We start from the raw sequence: 18,901 nt of genomic DNA on the forward strand, positions 1-18,901 counted from the left end.
CTGTTGTTGACCTTTATTAGCAACCTCAGAATCGCAGCGAAATGAACAAGAGTCTGACACAGCTTCTGCTAATCAACATAAATAATCAGAGAAATTGAACAGAAACATATCATGAAGAGGTAATATTGTACATCGTCAAGCATGATGCTGTAATCATTATACTGCTTTGCCATTACACTTGTTTAGGCTTGAGAGCGAAATGTGTTGCACTACCAGTCACTCATTTGTAACACTGGCATTTTGTAACCCCAAATCTCTTTTTGTTTCGAATCAAATGTTTGGAAACCTGCAGTGTTTAACATATTTGGCAAAGGCTTATGCACATAGGAAACATATGCATGGCCATCACATGCAACCAACAAGCACAAATGTTCTTCACCATATAAATTGCAGTTTATTGCCGATTTTTATTGGCCTTTATTAACAGCCACAGAATCACAGCAAAATGAACAAATCTGGCACAGCTTCCAGTATCCTGTGCTCAACTCATTAGCAGAGATCCAACAGAAATGTTTAGTGAGGAGGTAAAATTGTATATAAACATGCATAATGCTGTAGTCATTACACTGCTTTGTCATTACTTTTTTTTTTTTTTTTGGCTTGAGAACAAAATGTGCCGCACGACCAGTTGCTCATTTGTAGCTCTGGCTTTTTGAAAGACATCAAAAAAAGAAAAAAAAATCTCAGCTGTTAGAATTTTAAAGCATTTTGAGATTTTTAAACATCTTAGATTGATGTATCAACAAGGAGACAGTTGAGGAAAATATTTTCAGCATGCCACATTTTTTCACACATGATGGCCATATTTTTTTTTAGGCTGCTCAGACAGAAGTTGAACTGTACTTCTTCTGTAATTACTAGCTAAGCCACAGCTGCTAGAACTGAAGCAGTGCACACCTCAGCAAACAACACACCGGGCACCTCTCTAAACGCCATTCATCTAATTGGAAGCCTATATTTTGTAAATTTAATTGGACTGCACCGCCAATTGTGTGCACTCAAATTGCTGCTCTTACAATAACACACCTCGGACATTGGATTTTGTGCCCGCGTTGGCTGGTAGAAACTTTCATAAATCAGCCGAAAGAAGTTTTTCCACAGTAACCCCAGTGCTTTTGCGCCATATTCAATGTGACATGATAAATGAAGCCCAAAGCATTCAGCAGTAAAGGACTTTCATTTTTTTTTTTTTTTTTTTGGTGACCACAGTGGGCTTGAGGCACTGTCTTGAAAATGAATCAGTTCAGCCAGCTTCGTCCTCAAAAGATGGGAGAAAAGAAAGGAATGGAAGAAGGGGAGGAGATGGAAGGAAATGGAACATGGGTAAATCCCTGTGCTGTCTGAGGGCTGTGTGGTTGCCACCCTGTTCTTCAGACCAAATTAGAAAAGGCGGGATGAAATATGCATGAGCTTGTGAGCATGAAACTTTACTTCAAAAAAGGCCTTTCTGTGAGACTGCGTAAGAAAACGTCCGCTCTTTTTTTTTTTTCCTCCTTTCTTTCATGGTCTTTAAATGGTGAGACTGAGGACGAGGGGATACTTTAGGAAGCAAAACACAGATGAGAGGCAGAGATGGAGAGAGAGGAGAGGTGGGAAGCAGTAAAAAAAAAAAAGAGATAGATGCTGAGTGCCGGGGAGGAGGATGCCAGGCCGCCTCCTGCTGGTCGTGAGCGGACCTCCACCTGTGTCTGCAGGATGGATGGCGCTGTGAGCCTAGAGGTCACACACATTTTTACACATGCTTTTGGGCTCCTTCATCAGGATTCCTACCTGAAAATTTCACAGCAGCTTGACAGTTCCTTCCCAGGATGCACGCGGCATGACAGTGATAAGCAGTGTTGGCCTTATAGGGCTCTCACACACACATACTCACACACGCATTGCTTGTCCCAGGGAGTTAGCACTCCATTGCCAGCTGCTGACAGAGTGGTTATACTCGGCACTCAGTGGAGCTAGACAAAAGAGAGCGAGCAGAGGAACAGTCCTCCTAAGTTCAGCTTTTATCAGCACATTGCTCAATGAAAGTAACAGCACTTCTGTGAGTGTGAGTGTGTGTGGGTGCTCCTCTGTTTCTCTCCAGCCATTACCCCATATGAATACCGAATGTGCCTATAGAGTAAAGTGTCAGCTGGTGTGTTCAGTGTGGATGTGCAATGTGTCTTCCCCTCTACCTGCGACTGAAAGCTGAGACATTTCTCCCTGCCTGCAGCTCCTCCTGTGGACGTTTTAATAGAAAGGCTTTTCATTAGACGAAGTGCACTGCTGAGATACATGACAGCACTTTGATCTCTCGTGCGCGCGCGTGCGTGTGTAAAGTAAGTAATAGACAGTGCACGAGGGTGTGCATGTGTGTAAATTAAGCATTTGTGTGTGTGTGTGTGTGTGTGTTTGTGTGTTGAACTCGGTGAAGGTGAGAACATGAAACGCTCTCTTTCATATTTAATGAGTGGAGATGGGGCGAAGGAATGTTGGAGTGCTCACAGGAGAAACTCCCCTGGGCTGTCAACCTGCATGCGGCGCTCCGTTACATCACAGGCAATCACGTGTGTGTGCATACATGTGTGTATGTGGAAGGCATATGCATTTTTGTAAGAGCGCAGGCAAAAAATAGAGTGTCCTACTGAAAGTTTAATAATTTGTGTTGAGGGGATGGGGGCAGGGGCTCGGCAAAGCATATGGCACGTGCACTGCACCAGCATTGTTTGGATATTTCTTCTCTGTGTGGGATGACAGAGGGGGAAGGGAATATGCCGAGCAATCTTTTGAGTCTATTCAACTGGGCCAAACAATAACATTTTTAATATTGTATGCCATGACCATACAATATTACGCTGAGTATATGTGTCAGTGTGTGCCCCTGCAGTGTGTGTGTTTCTCAGAGGCGGCAGCTGAGTTGTGGACCGGCCACGGGGTCCTCGGGAGCCCGGGGTACTTTAACGCTCCCGCTGGCTGCTACTCTTTCTGATTAGGAAGCATTATCTCCCCTTATTATCTCTGCTCTCATCCTGATTAGCTTAGCATAGTCACTAATCAAAGCTGGTCTTATTCTAAGCTGAGCTGCACCGGAACACACTGTCCCCGAGCTTTATGCCGGATTCAGCTGAGATGCTAATTAAGCAGAGGCCTGACACAGTATGTCGTCGTCATGGGTTGGAATCATCATGCTACGATGCTAATATGCTAATCTACTGGATTCTCCGTGTGGGAATTAGCTTGTAATACTAATCGCTCGCATCCAGGAAAGCGGAGCACGTAGGAAGCTCCTCCCAGATGTGTACTTTGTTTGGTCAGTGAGGTGTTGGCAGCAGAGCGGGGGGGGGAGAAAGGGCGGCTATGAAAATCCTGTCCAGAATGACTGATGGCTGGGTCGGGGTTTTGAAGAAAGACCCACTTTGATCTTTGAGAACAAAAGCAGCATACTCAGCAGCACGCTCCCCATAGGGAAAGAGGTTGAGAGAGCAAAAATTGATATGATTGTGTGCTTGTGCGTACATGTGCGTTTGATTGTCTGAGGGTGGGGAGCCGCTTGAGAACTTCAAAGTACGTCTGTTGCTGTTGGTTTGAGGACGGTGAAAATCACTGACCTCCCACCAAGGATGTGTCTTTCTCTCAAAGCATGCCAATCCCATGATGGCCGAGATCAGCGATGACTCAAAGTGTTATTAAATATATATGACTCAACTCACTCGGCACATCTTTAATTTAAATATATCATGTTATCCATTCATTCATTTGGATTCTTACACTCGATAAATTAGCTTTTTTGAATAAGTTATAATACTGATGCACACACTCTGGTATGTGTCACTCGTGTTCTGATCACACACATGCGGTGTGTGACTTCCTGACTAATGTGCTTTAAAATGAGATGAGAATGTGTCATTTGTCAGTAATTGTATTCACTCCTCAGTGTGTAACGTTTCAAGCCAAACTGTATTACACCAGTAGGAATGTGTTCCAGTTGAAATCGAGCACCCTCAGGGTTTGTGCTCGCTCTAGTTGAAGCCGGTAATCTATGCAAAGTTCTTGCATCAAAACACAATATTTACAACACGGAAAAGATGCGGGGCATAAATATTTTACAAATTCAAATTCAGCCACTGGATCTATCAATATTTAGTGTTATTTTGCAACTTTCACGGAGAGAGATACATCTGATTCACGGCGTTAGAGAGACAGTAGCCTCTTTAAATCAATCAACGTGACAAGATGTTGAGAATATACAGGGTTCTGTTTTATCTTGTGCCTTGTCTCTATCAAATTTTTATATAAGATGAGATTTCAGACCAAACATGTAGAATGTTCTCAAGCCAGGCTGTAACACAAACATTACGCCTGCTCAGGAGGAACAGTGATCTATCCAATTAACATGTTATGGCTCCATCAAATCCCTGCTAATTAACAGCAATACGATGATGTTGTAAACCACCTCTGCCACAAAGTTGTTGTTTTTTTTTCCATCCAAGATCAATATGTTTTGCAAGCTCATTGAATAAACAAGCCCTTCATTATTGTTATCTCGTTGTTGTTTTACAGAGCTTCCATACGGCTGGGAGAAAATCGATGACCCCATTTACGGCAGCTACTACGTTGAGTAAGTCGGGCACGTCTTTAATATGTAATATCTTGCTTTTGATTTCCAGTGTAGCCCAGTGGTGCCGTGTTAATCATATTCATTACGAGCATCCTGGCGCTGTTGCTTGGATGCAGCTGCTCCCTTTGTCTGGCCACTAATGGCTGACTGTTTGTTTGTAAGCAAGGTGAAGTTTATTTATGTGTGTGGGTGTGCATCCATGACTGTCTTACCTGTCTGTCTCAAACACTGCCTGTTTATCTATATCTGGCTTTCACATCACGAGCAGAAATCGGTGTCACTTTTGCTGCGTTGTGCGTGTGTCAGTGTGCATGTGCGTCCGCACGCTCGCCCATGACAATCCCCTGCCACTGCAGTAGCTTGTCAGTGCAGGAGCCTGTCCTCGCTATTGAACTAAACGTCCCTTCCCTGTTCAGAGGTGTCATTTCTCTGGCTGGATGCTCTCCATTCCGGGGCGCAGGGATGGGGGTTATTTTTAGACAGGCAGGGGGAGTTGTTTGGCTCGCCTCCTCTTAAGGAAACCTTCAGCTCGCCACCTGGCTGGCTCCACACCAGCTTCTATTCCGCACTCCCCTGTTGGGATGCCGATACCTTTCTGCCCAGATATTCACCCTGAGTCATCACATGCCAATATCGTGACTGAAGATGGCAGACCTTGAAACTATGGAGCCGTGTAAAACGTAGTGAAGCTTTGTTGAGATTTGCTGCATGTGGCTACGCCGTTCATTAAGCTGGAAGGAGAAAGAGACACTGTGTGTGTTTACGTGCGTTGAGTAATTGTGTTCAATGCACTCTCAAAGAGTGAGGGAAGTATCTAATGATGACTAATTATTTCACACTGGCAAATTACAGTATTTGTAGTCGTTGACTTTCTCTGCCATACAAACTAAATTAAAAACGACAGGGGATGTTCAAGGAAATTGCTGCTTTGCATCCAGGTTTTCAGGAAAACCACCCAGTTAATGATTCACAGAATGCTGGTTACAAGATGGGCTGAAATTCAACAGAAAAGCCCCCTAATCGGTCGCTTGTTCATTTTACTCGGCGAAGCCATGCTGCAGCTCTTTTACATAATGTGGGGATTGGACATTTAATTAATCATCATAGCAAAAACTACTGTAGCGTGAGGATTTTAGATCTGTGCCGAGAGGGGGACCAAGTTACATATAGCAGGCTGATATGAAATCTAAAATCTCCTCTCTTTTTTTTTTTTTTTTATCACATAGCCATATAAATCGAAGAACTCAGTTTGAGAATCCAGTCCTGGAGGCGAAGAGGAGGCTCCAGCAGCAGCAGCAGATGCAAAACCAGGGTCTGTCCTCACTGCCCCTCCCCACCATCTATAGAGGTAAGACCAGCTCTCAGTCTGCCTGGCTTTGAAGATGCGAGAGCCACAGGTTGATTTTTGGCACATATTTATGTATCGTATACATATGCTGCTTATCTGTCTGGATGTGTGAAGATAATAAGAAAATATTTTGTGTTAATGATGAGGAGTATTTTATTTGTAATACTTTTTAAACCGTTCTGTGTCTAAGTGTGTGTCAGAATATGATTCCCAGTCAAGCTCTCACTAATCACTGCTTTGCTGCTCACTGACTTCAATGCTCGCTCTCCGCCTACCATTGTGTTAGTAGCAGTAGGCGGTACCTCTACAAAAACTGTCTGGACCGGCGGAGTGGAGGTTTGTTTCCGTAGTAACGTAGTAGTCCACTCTGAGTTGAGAGCCTGTCTCCGTGGTTACACTCTGTGTATAGTCCAATGAGGCTCTCTCTCCATCCCTTCTCCACCTCTTCCTTCCTCCTTCCCCTCTCAACCTCGATGCCAGTGGAGGATGCCGGCCACAGCCCCACCCTCCGTAGATCCCCCCTCGCCCACATGGGTGCGGCGCCAGAGCGCTGCCACAGTCTGGGCGACCTCTCCCGCTCGCCAAGTCCAGGTCGTAGGGCGGCTGCATATGGTTCATCCTCCTCCGCCGACGTCTCCCCGCTCCGGCGTGTTCTGACTAGGCGTATGAATACGTGCCCGCATCACCAGCAGCAGCAGCAACAACAACAACCGCATCAGCAACAGAGGCGGCAGCAGCAGCAGCAGCAGCCACTTAACACATCCGCCTGCACTGTGGTGCTAGAGCAGCCAGTCTGTAGCCCTTTCTCCCTGTGGCACTTTGTCAGTAAGTAGACCAGGAGAGAAGGGAAGAAGGCTCGCTGCCGTTCTCATCGCTGCCTGCGCTCCTTTGACTCACTGTAAGCATGCTAGCTAACATGCGAGCTCTCCCCTTGAGGCAAATGAAAGAATTGTGTTGCGAGCGTGCAGCGTGACCTGTCTCAGTGCATCCCTTATCTCCTGGCATAAGCAGACAGAGAATGTAATCACTCGGTCTATGTGTGGACCAGTGACGGCAAACAAAGGATGTAAACTAGCGCACTAGCCGTGTCTCCTTCCAAGGTGAAAGGATGGGAGACTTGGTTGAGTGTGACTAAGCTTGTTGGCTAAGATCCCCTCATCCCTCCAGCAGAAGCCCTCCTCCAGAAATCTCCCAGTTCCCCCTCTTTCTTTGGTTCGACCCCCTCAAGCATCTTCTCTCGGAACTGATCCCTGACTGATTCCTGACGGCATGTCGTTTGCAGAATTTTGCAAGTGCTGCTGCCTTGGTAACCTTGGGACGGGACAGAAGCACTGCACCGTGGATGCCCATTGCCCCTTTTTCTGCCCACTACATGTTTTGTTTCCAGCTACCAAAACACCCAGCATGGGATGAAAGGAATGGATGAGAGTTTAACATGTCAGGGAAGGATTTTGCATTTGTACCCTGCACGGGGGCAAAAGATTTTGTGCCATACCTGCATCTTTCAGCATCGCAGCCCCACCGAGCCCTCTGTTTTACAATAAACATACCCTGCCAGTTTCCCTATGGATTTATAACCCCATCTCACTGGAGAAGCCTTACCCATATTCCTTTCCTATGATATGTAACACTCTCCTGCACCAATGTCACGGTCCTGTTTATCTCTCGTGAAGTATACAGTACAGTATCATGGTTGTATTTGGTTCATCAGTGTTTGTATGTCCTTACAGAGAAGCCCTTGTTTACACGGGACCCCACCCAGCTGAAGGGTAGCTTCCTGTCCACGGCTCTGCAAAAGAGCAACATGGGCTTTGGCTTTACTATTATCGGAGGGGACGAGCCTGACGAATTCCTCCAGGTGAAGAGCGTTATCCCCGATGGGCCCGCTGCCGCCGATGGCAAGATGGCTACAGGTAAACCTCAGACACACACCCCAACACCAATGCTGTCACAATGCCAGAATTGTGACTGTAACCATTGAATTGTAATCATTTTATATTTAAACATGATACAACTATACCACAGAAAACAAAAAACAAAATACATCAAGCAGTGTGTTATGAAGCTTGACCTCCGCAGGTTTGCAGCAACTTTTGCGTAGAGGGTTTTTGTTTTTGGTTGGTGTCTGCCTATGCCGGCTCCCTAAGTGAAAAAGCTCTATATTTTGCTCCTGCCAGCAGCTTTGTCAATAATTGTAGCTCGATTTGGATTGAGTTCAAAACTTGGTCGTCTGTTTGACCATGTTGAATGTTTTCAGCTGTTTTATTCCAACTGCTACATTCCACTGTCTTTTCTGGCCCTTCTTCCTCTCCTCTTTCTTTGAACTGTTCCCATCCACACAAAATTACATTTCTTCTTGCAGAATGTGGTCAAAGAACTGAATGCTCGTGAGATTAAAGGTTGAATTCTATTATCTATGTTGGTATTGAAGTCGTATTAAAATTTGAGTTAGGGTTACAACACTAACCACCACAAAACCTCTTTCTTCACACAGACACAGCCATCCTCAGGTATGGCTCTTACACACCCACACGGATACACACATGTTCACATATATGTAGTACACAGAGATGTAGCTCCCTCTGGGCTATAAAAGGCTACATGTACGGTTTCAACACTTCTAAACACACTTAAAAATGTACGCTTGATGCATGTATAACTTGCATGTGTGTGTGTGTGTGCGTGTGTGTGTGTGTGTATGTGTACAGGTGCAACTAGCTAAGGTGGCATTGCGCCTGTGTGTGTGTGTGTGTGTGTGTGTGTGCGCGCGCGCGCGCGTGTGTGTGTGTGTGTGTGTGTGTGTGTGTTTGCACGCGCCATCTGCAGAGCTTTGTTCTTTCATTAATCATGATGGGGACTTTATGAGCACCATAACTCCTGGCTGTGGCCACATGGGGGTGGAACTGCGGCACATCACAAGTGCACACATGCAGAATCTCATGCACACGCACACACACACACAAGCACACACAGCAGCAGCTGTGCTAAAGGTCAGGGGAATAGAACTAGCAGGTTTGTCAATGCTCTCAGCATGCACTGATGTGTCTATCTGCTTCTGTAGGCTGCAGCAGATTCGGAGCTTCCACTGCTCATTTATCACACACTGGTCAGAGTTTCCTCTCTATTTACATCAGTGCTCTTCTCCACTACATAAAATATGCTTTGGGCTGTTGTATTAAATTCTAGTTGTGTTAACAGACTTCTTTCAGAACGTTGGGTCATAAATATCCTTTTTTTTTTTCTTTTTTTTTCAATGTGTGGGCGCAGCAGCGCTTGTACAGTATGTCCAAGATAAAGTTCCCTTTGGCAACTAATAAAGCTTATCTTGACAATACTACATATGGAGCATTTTGGGTCTCTTCTCTGTCTTCTCATCCTCCCCTCCCTCTTTCTTCTTTTTTAATTTCCCTCTGTCTTTCCCCTATTCTCTCCCCAGAAATAATTAACAAATTCCACCCACTCTCCTGCTTTCCCACCTCCTGTCCCCTCAACACCCCACCAGTTCTCTCTTGCCATCCACACCAGCATCCCCCTCCCCCCACCCCCCACACTCTGTGTCCTACTTCTTCCACAGCAGAGCTAGCTCTGTCACAGCACTCAGAAGTCAGAGCCCACACAGAGGAGACCCAGGCCTGCAGAAGTGTGAAATTTCCAATTCCAGATGGATGATTTGCACCACTTTCTCCTCATGACCCCTCCTTGCCATGTCTCCAATACATGATTCCACAGCCAAGAGACATGTTCAAGCACAAACATATAATACACGTCTTTTTTCATCTGATGGACAACTGCTACACCATGCACAGTTATGTCCTGGAAAGAGATTTTGATGTGCGTTTTTAAAGGACGCAAGTTATTGCCTTTGAATTTATTTTTGTTCATGTGAGAATTTTTAGCTGTCATAGTAATAATATTTTGTGATTTTGGGAGACACACAGCCATTCAGTGAGACAGTTTGAATATCAGAGGCCTGGTTTGGATGGTAGAAGCAGTGTTTAATGCAAAATCTGGTGGGGTTATTGGTGCGTTTCGCACCAGGGAGCCTAATTGCTGCATCACACATTCAGCACCAGAGGGACTTAGAACCGTATCCATATACTATATGTGGTCTATTTGCATAAGCTGATATACAAAGAAATGGAGAATAGCAGCGACATTTAGTGTTTTAGCTGATTCAACATAATCGAAGTCCTAATGCATTATACACAGTGTGTCATATTCACCCACACAAACACGCAATTCAAAGAACAAAGAGCTCAACTTTTTCAACTTAAAGCATGTGAGACACTTGAGCGTTAAAGCTGTGTCGAAAATTTTGCCTCAGAGGGGTTCACTGCAGTTCCTTAAAATGTCTTAAATTCTGTTAGCTGCACTCAAGGTTTGGTGAACACGTAATTAAAGCATTTTAAAGGTGCACTTTGCAAAATTGTAGAGGATTGATTAAAGTGAGGACAGTTCAGCTGACTAAAACATGGAATTAACATGTAACCTATTTGGAGAGTTGATCTGACAATGGGAACCATGTGGACTCAACCATTAAATTATGTGCCAATATAAGCTTAAAAATTAAATATCTGTATTGGCCTAAAATGAAAACTTCTGTCGGTATGACATGCCGATAGGTGAAATAGGTGAAATTTGCCCAGGTTGTGGCTATTATCAGGATTGACTCAGGGAGAGTATCATCCAAGCCTCTTTAAGTAGGATGAATCTTACAGTTTTGTTTGAAAGGAAATGTTATGTAAAAAATAAATATGGCATGTTTTACATAACCCAGGTTGAAGCAGTTTTCTGATTTTGCCCAGTGAATGTGTTCATTTTTGGAAAAATTATTGTATTTTATGTCTGCATCTGCCTGTGGGCCATTACAATAGGAGTAGGCATAATAATTTGTTATTTCCACTACCAGAGAGACCTGATGGAAAAAAAAAAAAAAAAAATCTGTGTATATCTCGGTATCAGCATCGGCAGTCGGCCAAAAGAGCTGAAAAACATTGGCATATTGGATATTGGCAAGAAATCCAGTATTGTGCATCCCTATTTTCGTGTCCGTATCAAGGGCAAAAGCATCCTAACTGCCACTGCAACTAGCATTAAAGAAAAAGTCTTAAAAAGTCTCAAATGTTTATGTCTGCACATGTACACATTCACACGCCGTTATTTCATTCACACCTGCAGGTGAGACACCAAACGGTGGTTTTGACCTGCAGCCCACCCCATTTAGAATAGACTACACACGCACATGCATGCAAAGCCCATAGTCTCTAACACACACACACACACACACACCCCGCTGAGACTGTAAACCGCACTGTTATGATGGCCTCGTCTTGGCAGGGCCAGAGAGACCTTTTGTTACATCGACAGACTCTTGAACACACCATTAGCCTGAGATGAATATGTCATAAGGAAAATGTGCGGCGTGGACAATGAAAAATGAAGGAGCTGGAGGCATGGGTCTTGGTGCCACAGAGCCCAGGGTTTATCGTTAAGGTCAGCGTGATTTAGAATATACAAGGGAATTGTGTAAGTGTGTATTTATGATGGATGCAGAGAGGGCTGTTCATACACACGAGGGTCAAATGCTGTGGCTGTCCTCACTGATGAAGGGGGGGGGGGCATTCAGGAGAGTGCATGAATGTGTGTCCATGACTTGATTTCCTATGGTTATGTGTGCCTACTTTTCCCTACGCTCACTAAGTGTGCATGTTCTCATGTGTCTGCATGTTTGCTGCTTTGTGTGTCTGTCAGAGTGACCTACAGTAATACTCTCTGTCTTCCTGCATTTCCTGCATTTCCTGCTGGTCATAAGCAATGAGATCTCTGGGCATGGCGAGGGCGCTACGAGGTCATGGCACCATCATTTGTTTTCTGCCAGTGTGCAAAACTATTGATTCTGACACCGGGGCTCAAGGCAAATGTCGGCTGCGTTTACCCGGATTAATTAAAAAGTCCCTCACGTCACGCTGCCTCGAGGTGTGAGCTTGCTCTGTCAATACCAGCGGAGCATTAAAACTCTGAGAGCATTTCTCTAAGGAAATGGGACATCGTTTACAATGAGACAGAGAGAAAATGTGATATCTTAACTCAGACTTATACTTCCATTTAACTCAGGTTCTGTCTTTCTGAGGGGTTAGTCGTGTGGTCAGCCACTGGACAACAGGCTCGATTCCACTTCAACAGTCAATCCAGGAGATCAATGGGAATTGCCAAGTTGATTTAAAAAAAAAAAAAAAGTGGCCTCATATTGTCTCCTGCTCACGTTTGCAATTGCTTTAAGAGAACTGGACAGGATTGAGCTCGGAGTTAGCAAGGTGATGGGCAATCGCTTAACCCTCGCCTTACTTTGTAATCATGATGGATCTTTATCTTTCTCACTCTCCCTCCTCATCACATGCATGCTCGCTCACCCTTCTCTTTCTAATTAGCATGTATGCTTTTAATTCAAAAATATTTGTTTTTATTATCAACGGAGGTAGCGTAGTTTGTCAGGCTTTAATATGGATCACCCTGTTTTCCCTCTCACAGCGTATTTTAAAAATCAGAGCATGGTGCCTGCTTGGTGGAGCACAAAGCGCAGTATTCAGTAATCTGGCTGAAACAAAGATAAGCCACAGGGCTGGGCGTGGAGTGCTTTTGTGCAGGGACATTTAATTGTGAGCTTGGTTTTATCTTCAGTATATTGCTGCGAGCAAATATCAGTAGTTCCCCTGTAAGTGGTGAACATTTTAGCCAGTTGTCAGCTATAGTATTTTACACTTGAGAAGTACCTAATGGCATTATCTGAGGTGACATTATATGAGTCCAGGGAGAAACCAGGGCTGACACACTGTAAAGCTGTCTGTATGTTGAAATAGTCCAGTGTTGTCAGTGTCCAGCCATCGCACCTCACCATGATGTTCCTACGTGTCTATCGTTAACCTTGCAGGTGATGTCATCGTCTACATCAATGACGTGTGTGTCCTGGGCACCACCCATGCTGACGTGGTCAAACTCTTCCAGTCGGTTCCCATCGGTCAGAGCGTGACCCTCGTGTTGTGTCGCGGCTACCCTTTGCCCTATGATCCGGAGGACCCTGCTAACACCAACAACACCACCGCCACCATCATCTCTCCGCTTAGCATCATGGAGCAGCGGCCAATTATGGTCAACGGCAGGACGGGCTACGACAATTACCTGGATTATATCTCCCGCACGGCGCGCTTTGTTACCGATCCCGGCCAGGACCAGGTCAACGCCCAGCAGCAGCTGCTCACTCCACACCCGGGTGACACCCACTTGGACGGCTCTCTGCCACCCACCACTGGCACCACACCCCCTGACAGTGTCTCCATGGCGTCATCAGGGGCAACCCAGGGGGAGCTGCTGACCCTGACCATGGTGAAGGGCATAGACGGCTTCGGCTTCACCATCGCCGACAGCGCCACTGGCCAGCGTGTTAAGCAGGTGCTGGAGCCTCAGGGCTGCCCGGGCCTGTGCGAGGGGGACCTGATCATAGAGATCAACCAGCAACCGGTGCAGGGCTTCACACACACACAGGTGGTGGAGCTGCTCAAGGAGTGTGCCGTGGGAGTGGAGACCAGCCTAGTGGTTCAGAGAGGTGGGACAGGTAAGGGGAGTGGCGGCGGGGAAGATGTGGAAGATTGGTGGCTCAGTAGATGAGTTTACATCCCTCCTCAACTTCTCGATATCTGTTTAACTTCTTACCTGCCAGTTCATCTATATCGTCGTTTGTCATCGTAGATAGGTGTGTGTGCGTGTGTGTGTGTGTATATGTGTGTATGTTTCCAGTGCAAAGACCACAGAAACCGATTATACAGCCCTGCATTGCTCAACAAATGGCAGACTGACTCACAGCTCCTCTCACATGATCTTCTTAGTCCTCTTTTCTTTACCCAGGCAGGAAACTGCTTACTTTCAGTTCACTTGTAAGAATAGATGCCACTCTTGAGCACACGTACTTCTTGGCATACAAATATGCATTGATCGGAATTCATGCTCTGTTCAGCGGTGACTCAAGTTTTGTTTTCAGTTTCTTATGCAAGATATCTTTTCTTTTTATTCAGATATACGTAAAAAGCACAAAATTAAAAGCATTTTTAAAATAGCTCACTTTGTGCACTGTTTTTCACAAAAAAAACGAGTAGGCTGTAAATTGTTCTGAAGTGGATCTTACCCTGTGTTTTTCCTAAATGTGTGGCCTCGTGACGTGTGACATTTCTAATTACACTCTGTCGGAAGCCAGACACAGGGTTGTTATTTGCAGAATCAACAGGTAGCAGGTTCTTTTCTGGTGTGCATTTCAAATAGACAGGAAACCCAGAACACCTGACTTGTATTTTTAAAATGTTGAAGTCCCTGACATTGCAGTGGAGAGAGGGAAGATTGACTGCTGTGTCTTCTGAGTGTGTATAAGGCGCTAAGAGCACAACATAAGTAGTGTCTTAGGCCGGCTGTGATCTGTAGTCTTGGATCTAAGCTTGCCTTCTCATTGAACTGAGGAACTAGTACATCTTTGTCAGAGATGACTCAGCAAAGAGACCGGTGTTGAAGATTAAAATGCTGGATTTTAATTAAATCTAGAAACACAGACAGAAGTTCTTCATCAAGCGAGGGGCTACGATTTGTGATTGGAGCCTCGCAGACCAGGTTGTTAAATTATGTTTCTCTTTTCGTTTAAGTGTCCCTGATTCATCTTGGCATGCGGTGAGAGCACATGGGCTTCAGCACTTACAGTCGTTCATAATGCTGGCTGGAAGCTAAGCCAACCAGAGCGGAAAGCCAATACTGTCGTTGCCCGTGTGTGGAACCAATTTATAGTTCTGCCTCTTGGTGTTGTGTAATGTCACATACCAATCATAATGCCAACTGCCTGGTGCCACAGACACCATGGAGACTCACACACAAAGGTCAGCGGCGTTCTCTGAATTGATTTATTGCCATTTATTTCTTTATTAGGCTGCCCATGTCTCTGTCAGTGAGCAGGAGTCAACAAACAGGAGGAGAAGAATCAAAAAGGAAAAGGACAATTTCCTTTTAGTCTAAAAAAAAAAAGGCAGAGGTCAAGAGTTTTGAACCAGTACCTCCAAAATTACACACACACAACATATACGCACAAAGGAGGGGTCAAAAGTTTTGGGTCAACATCTCAAAAATCTCCAGTCTGTCAACACACACACAAATGCACAATCTCCCTCTCTCTCTCTCTCTCTCTCACACACACACACACACACATCTCCCATCTGTGCTGGAAGCTAACTGTGAAGCACTCCCGCCATCTGTCCGGGTTCTTCACTTGCAGCGGAGCGTTAGAAGGTCGAAACAAGCGCTCCCATCTAAAAGCTGCCTGTTGGCCCATAGAAAAAAAAAAGGCAAACTTATTTACATGCTATATTTCATCTCATTATTATAAATCTGGATGTTGCTTAGCTCCACTACGCAACAATACGCCAGGGTGGAGTGTCACATCTGTTTGTGTTGATATCCGGTGACATGACAAGCTGTGGAGCTAGAGGTGAAAACACTTAGTACCGCCCAGTCTGTTCTTATAGTAACGTGGTGTTTTGAGTGGATACGGCACTCAAATGATGCCGCTAGAGACAAAATCAATTATCTTGAGGCTTTTTTTTTTTTTTTTTTTTTTTTTTAATATTTGAAAAGGAAATTTGTCAGCCCTCAGGGTAATTCACATTACAAGCTTTCTGTCCACGATAGGAGAAGATGGTCAAGTCCATGTTGTTTTTACCTTTAAACCCTCACTTTCATGATAGACATAAACAAAGAGAGGTGAGACAACAGGAACATTTTAGCAGGGTTCATACTTGTTCCCTACACATTTCCAGAGAAAACCATGTCTATTCATATTATTAGTGAAGCAGAGCAGAGGTGTTAGCCATGCTGATGTTGACATCTCTGTCTATTTCAGTCATCCAAACTTATAACAATTAATAACATTACAATGTCAAAATCATAAAAATCATAAAAATACAGCAGTGGCTATATTGTTACTTGTACCTAGATGGCCTGCGTGACGTTGATGTATTTCAAACAAGGCTGACATGTTTTAGATTTATTCTACTCATGCATTCATGATGCACACTAAAGCTAAAGCCAATGTTGTGTTGCCCTGTGTTCGGGCGGTTAGCTCTCTGTGCAGTTTTTTTCCTCATGAAAACATTTTGTCAGTGAGTCAGAGGAGATGCAATGAAAATTCATGTTGCAGTACTACAGCTGATACCCACATGTAATTGGTTTGATCCCAGTACATTTCAGCCACAGCGCCCTTGCTTTGAGCGCCGGTGTTGCCGCTCATCTTCTTCAGCAGCACAAAATGCATGAGGCATTAAGTGGGATCCCAGTGTCAGACCTGAGTAGCTCACATCCTTAGCACCCAGCTCCTGACCCCCTGTCAAATCTGAGGTGCAGCTGATTCTCTCCTCCCGTCCAACCTCGTCAGACGGGCCAGCTCCCAGCGTTTAGCCAAGCTATTACCCGTCCTAATAAAACTGTCACCCTTCTGCTGAAATGATGTTCCACCTCTCAGCGCTGCACAATTCGCTCCGCCACTTTTGGACCACTGGACGCCGGCCACACAATCTAATTGAACTGGCTGTTTTTTCTTTCTAGGGCTTTGCACCACTAGCCTTAGTAATGGAAACAGAGGCGGCTGCTGATATCCGTCACCAAACAACTGTTACACTTGTCTCGCTGAAAACACTCTCCAAATATTTGCCTGGTCAGGGACTAAACACACAGCTCATCACTTTCTTTGAAAACATAACCTGAAGTGGAGGGTTGATTGAGCACAGTGGGCTATGTGTAGAGAGTGGTGTGTGTGTGTGTGTGTGTGTGTGTGTGTGTGTGTGTGCCTGCATGACTGCATAATTGAATGGCCGTCCGAGTGCTCCAGACGAGGCTACCAGCTCTTGGCATCTGTTCTTAAAGATAGAGCCCTCTGCTGGCTGTGCAGGACACACACACACACACACACACACACACACACACACACGCAGAAACAGTCAAATCAAGAGTTTGACAGCACTTCTAAACCTTCTTAGCTCCCACACATTTCACATACTCCCACGACACTTGCACACACACACACACACACACACACACACACACACCCACAACCAGAACTCAGTGGCGCTGTCATGCTTATTTTATGGAAGTGTTGCTATGACAACACATTTCTGATAGGCAGCATCAGAAATCATCAATGATCAGCAAGGCGGAGAGGGTCCACAGACCAGACTTCACCCGCAACCACAGGCACAAGTACATCTGTCTCAAACACACACCTTGTATTTTTGTGTCTGCTGCACAGATACACAAAGAAAGGAAGGAGGGAAGAGGTGAAGGGAGAAAAAGTGTAATTCAAAAAGAAGGCATGTGAGCGGAGAAAGAAAGAGAGGAGAGTAAAACTGATAGAGAGTGAGAATTAATAAGGGACAGAGCTGGCGTGTCTCTGGATTCTAGCCCACAGTGATAAACACACAGAAACACACACACACACACACACAGCAAGGTTTGTCTTCTTCAGCTTGGTGTTGTCATGGACACAGGACTGAGCCGGAGTGTGTTGCGGCGAGCTGCTGTTGTAGAGTAGACTGTACCACCCAGGGTTTAAAGGTGCCGTGTGTAGTGTAACATCAGTAACATCAGTAAGTCATTGCCACATTCAGCCTGAGAGATAAAGTGAGTGTAATTGTTGAAAAGAAAAGAGCAACAGCAAGGTAAATGGTGGCCTCTTCCAGTCTCTAACCTGAATTTTGTGTGGTGTGCCACTGGCTCAGGAATCTGGAAATCTGCTGTAATGGTTTGCAGCACACCTGGGAATGGCTTTACAGCAACGAAGGACGAAGAGTCAGAGTTTGTTGTAATGGCAGATGAGAGGCTGATGATAAAAAAAATCACTTGCACCCTGTTTATCCCCTTGAGTAAAGTAAATGAGAAAACCTCAGGCAAAAGAACCAAGGACTCTTTTTGTGACAGGAGGCAGTGGGGTGTGGATTCTCTAGCCTCTGTCTCAGTGGTATGAGATAAAGGCTACCAGTCAATGAAATACTTGCCGTGGTGTTATTGTTTATTTGTTTTATCATTATTCCACGTTATGGCTGTATTAGCCAAGTAGTATTTTTCTTCTTCGAGGGGATGTTCTTTAGTTATGTTGATTTTCATGTGTGTCTGTATTTTTAAGTGAACTATACGTTGTATCTCTGTAAGTATAAGTGTGGAAAAGCTTGCTTTCCTCCACGCGTGTCTGCATGTTGCTCCATGAAGGGTGTCACCTCTCCCGCAGTGTTCACCATCAACAGCAATGAGAGCCAAGTTGACTGCCTCTTCACATCCACAAATGAAGCCACTTATGATCAAACCATCCGGTCAATTAAGTTTCATCACCTTGAAACAGCCCACACTCATAATAAAGTTATGATATTTAGCCATCCCTTAAATTTGAGTTTGACTCCCGAGCCATTTTGCCTAACAAATGGGCACTCTGTCTCTCATCAACAGTAATTATTGTGTGTGTGTGTGTGTGTGTCTGTGTGTGTGTGTGTGTGTGTGTGTTTGCGCGTGCGTGGCGGACAGCCTCATTAGCGGCTATCTAGATCATTAACCGGCTGCGTCCTCATTGCCACACCAGCAGAGACGCGGGGCTGTAATTAGTTGTGGAGACTTTCAGCTCGCTCACCTAAACACACGCCCATTTAGCATTTCTTAACACGCTGCATTCTCCCACACTGCTGCACACCCACACACATGCTGAGCCACATGCTTTGATTTCTACAGGTTGTACACAAACACGTGCACATGACAGGCAAGCAGGCCAGACTGCATGTACTTTCCCCTTTTCTTTCTCGCCCATGGGCATCCCGAGGTAGCCTTATGCACACAAGCTTCCAAGCACTCTTTTCTGCTCAGTGTGCTGTAATGAATGTGCTGGACCTTTCACCCAC

At 45.0% G+C, this 18,901-nt stretch overlaps 1 protein-coding gene across 3 annotated transcripts in view; it reads left to right on the top strand.

Annotated features, from left to right (window-relative positions):
- The window catches only part of magi2a (membrane associated guanylate kinase, WW and PDZ domain containing 2a), a 172,843-nt gene that overhangs the window by 129,273 nt on the left and 24,669 nt on the right, over window positions 1–18,901 (top strand). For all 3 annotated transcript variants that reach the window (XM_030045815.1, XM_030045816.1, XM_030045817.1), the window contains exons 7-10: window positions 4,537–4,594; window positions 5,821–5,942; window positions 7,673–7,855; window positions 12,871–13,551. In XM_030045815.1, the coding sequence (XP_029901675.1) occupies window positions 4,537–4,594; window positions 5,821–5,942; window positions 7,673–7,855; window positions 12,871–13,551 (1,044 nt within the window). The remainder of the gene's footprint in view (window positions 1–4,536; window positions 4,595–5,820; window positions 5,943–7,672; window positions 7,856–12,870; window positions 13,552–18,901) is intronic.

Source organism: Myripristis murdjan, chromosome 23 (genome assembly GCF_902150065.1).
Source record: "Myripristis murdjan chromosome 23, fMyrMur1.1, whole genome shotgun sequence".
NCBI classification, from domain to species: Eukaryota; Metazoa; Chordata; class Actinopteri; order Holocentriformes; family Holocentridae; genus Myripristis; species Myripristis murdjan.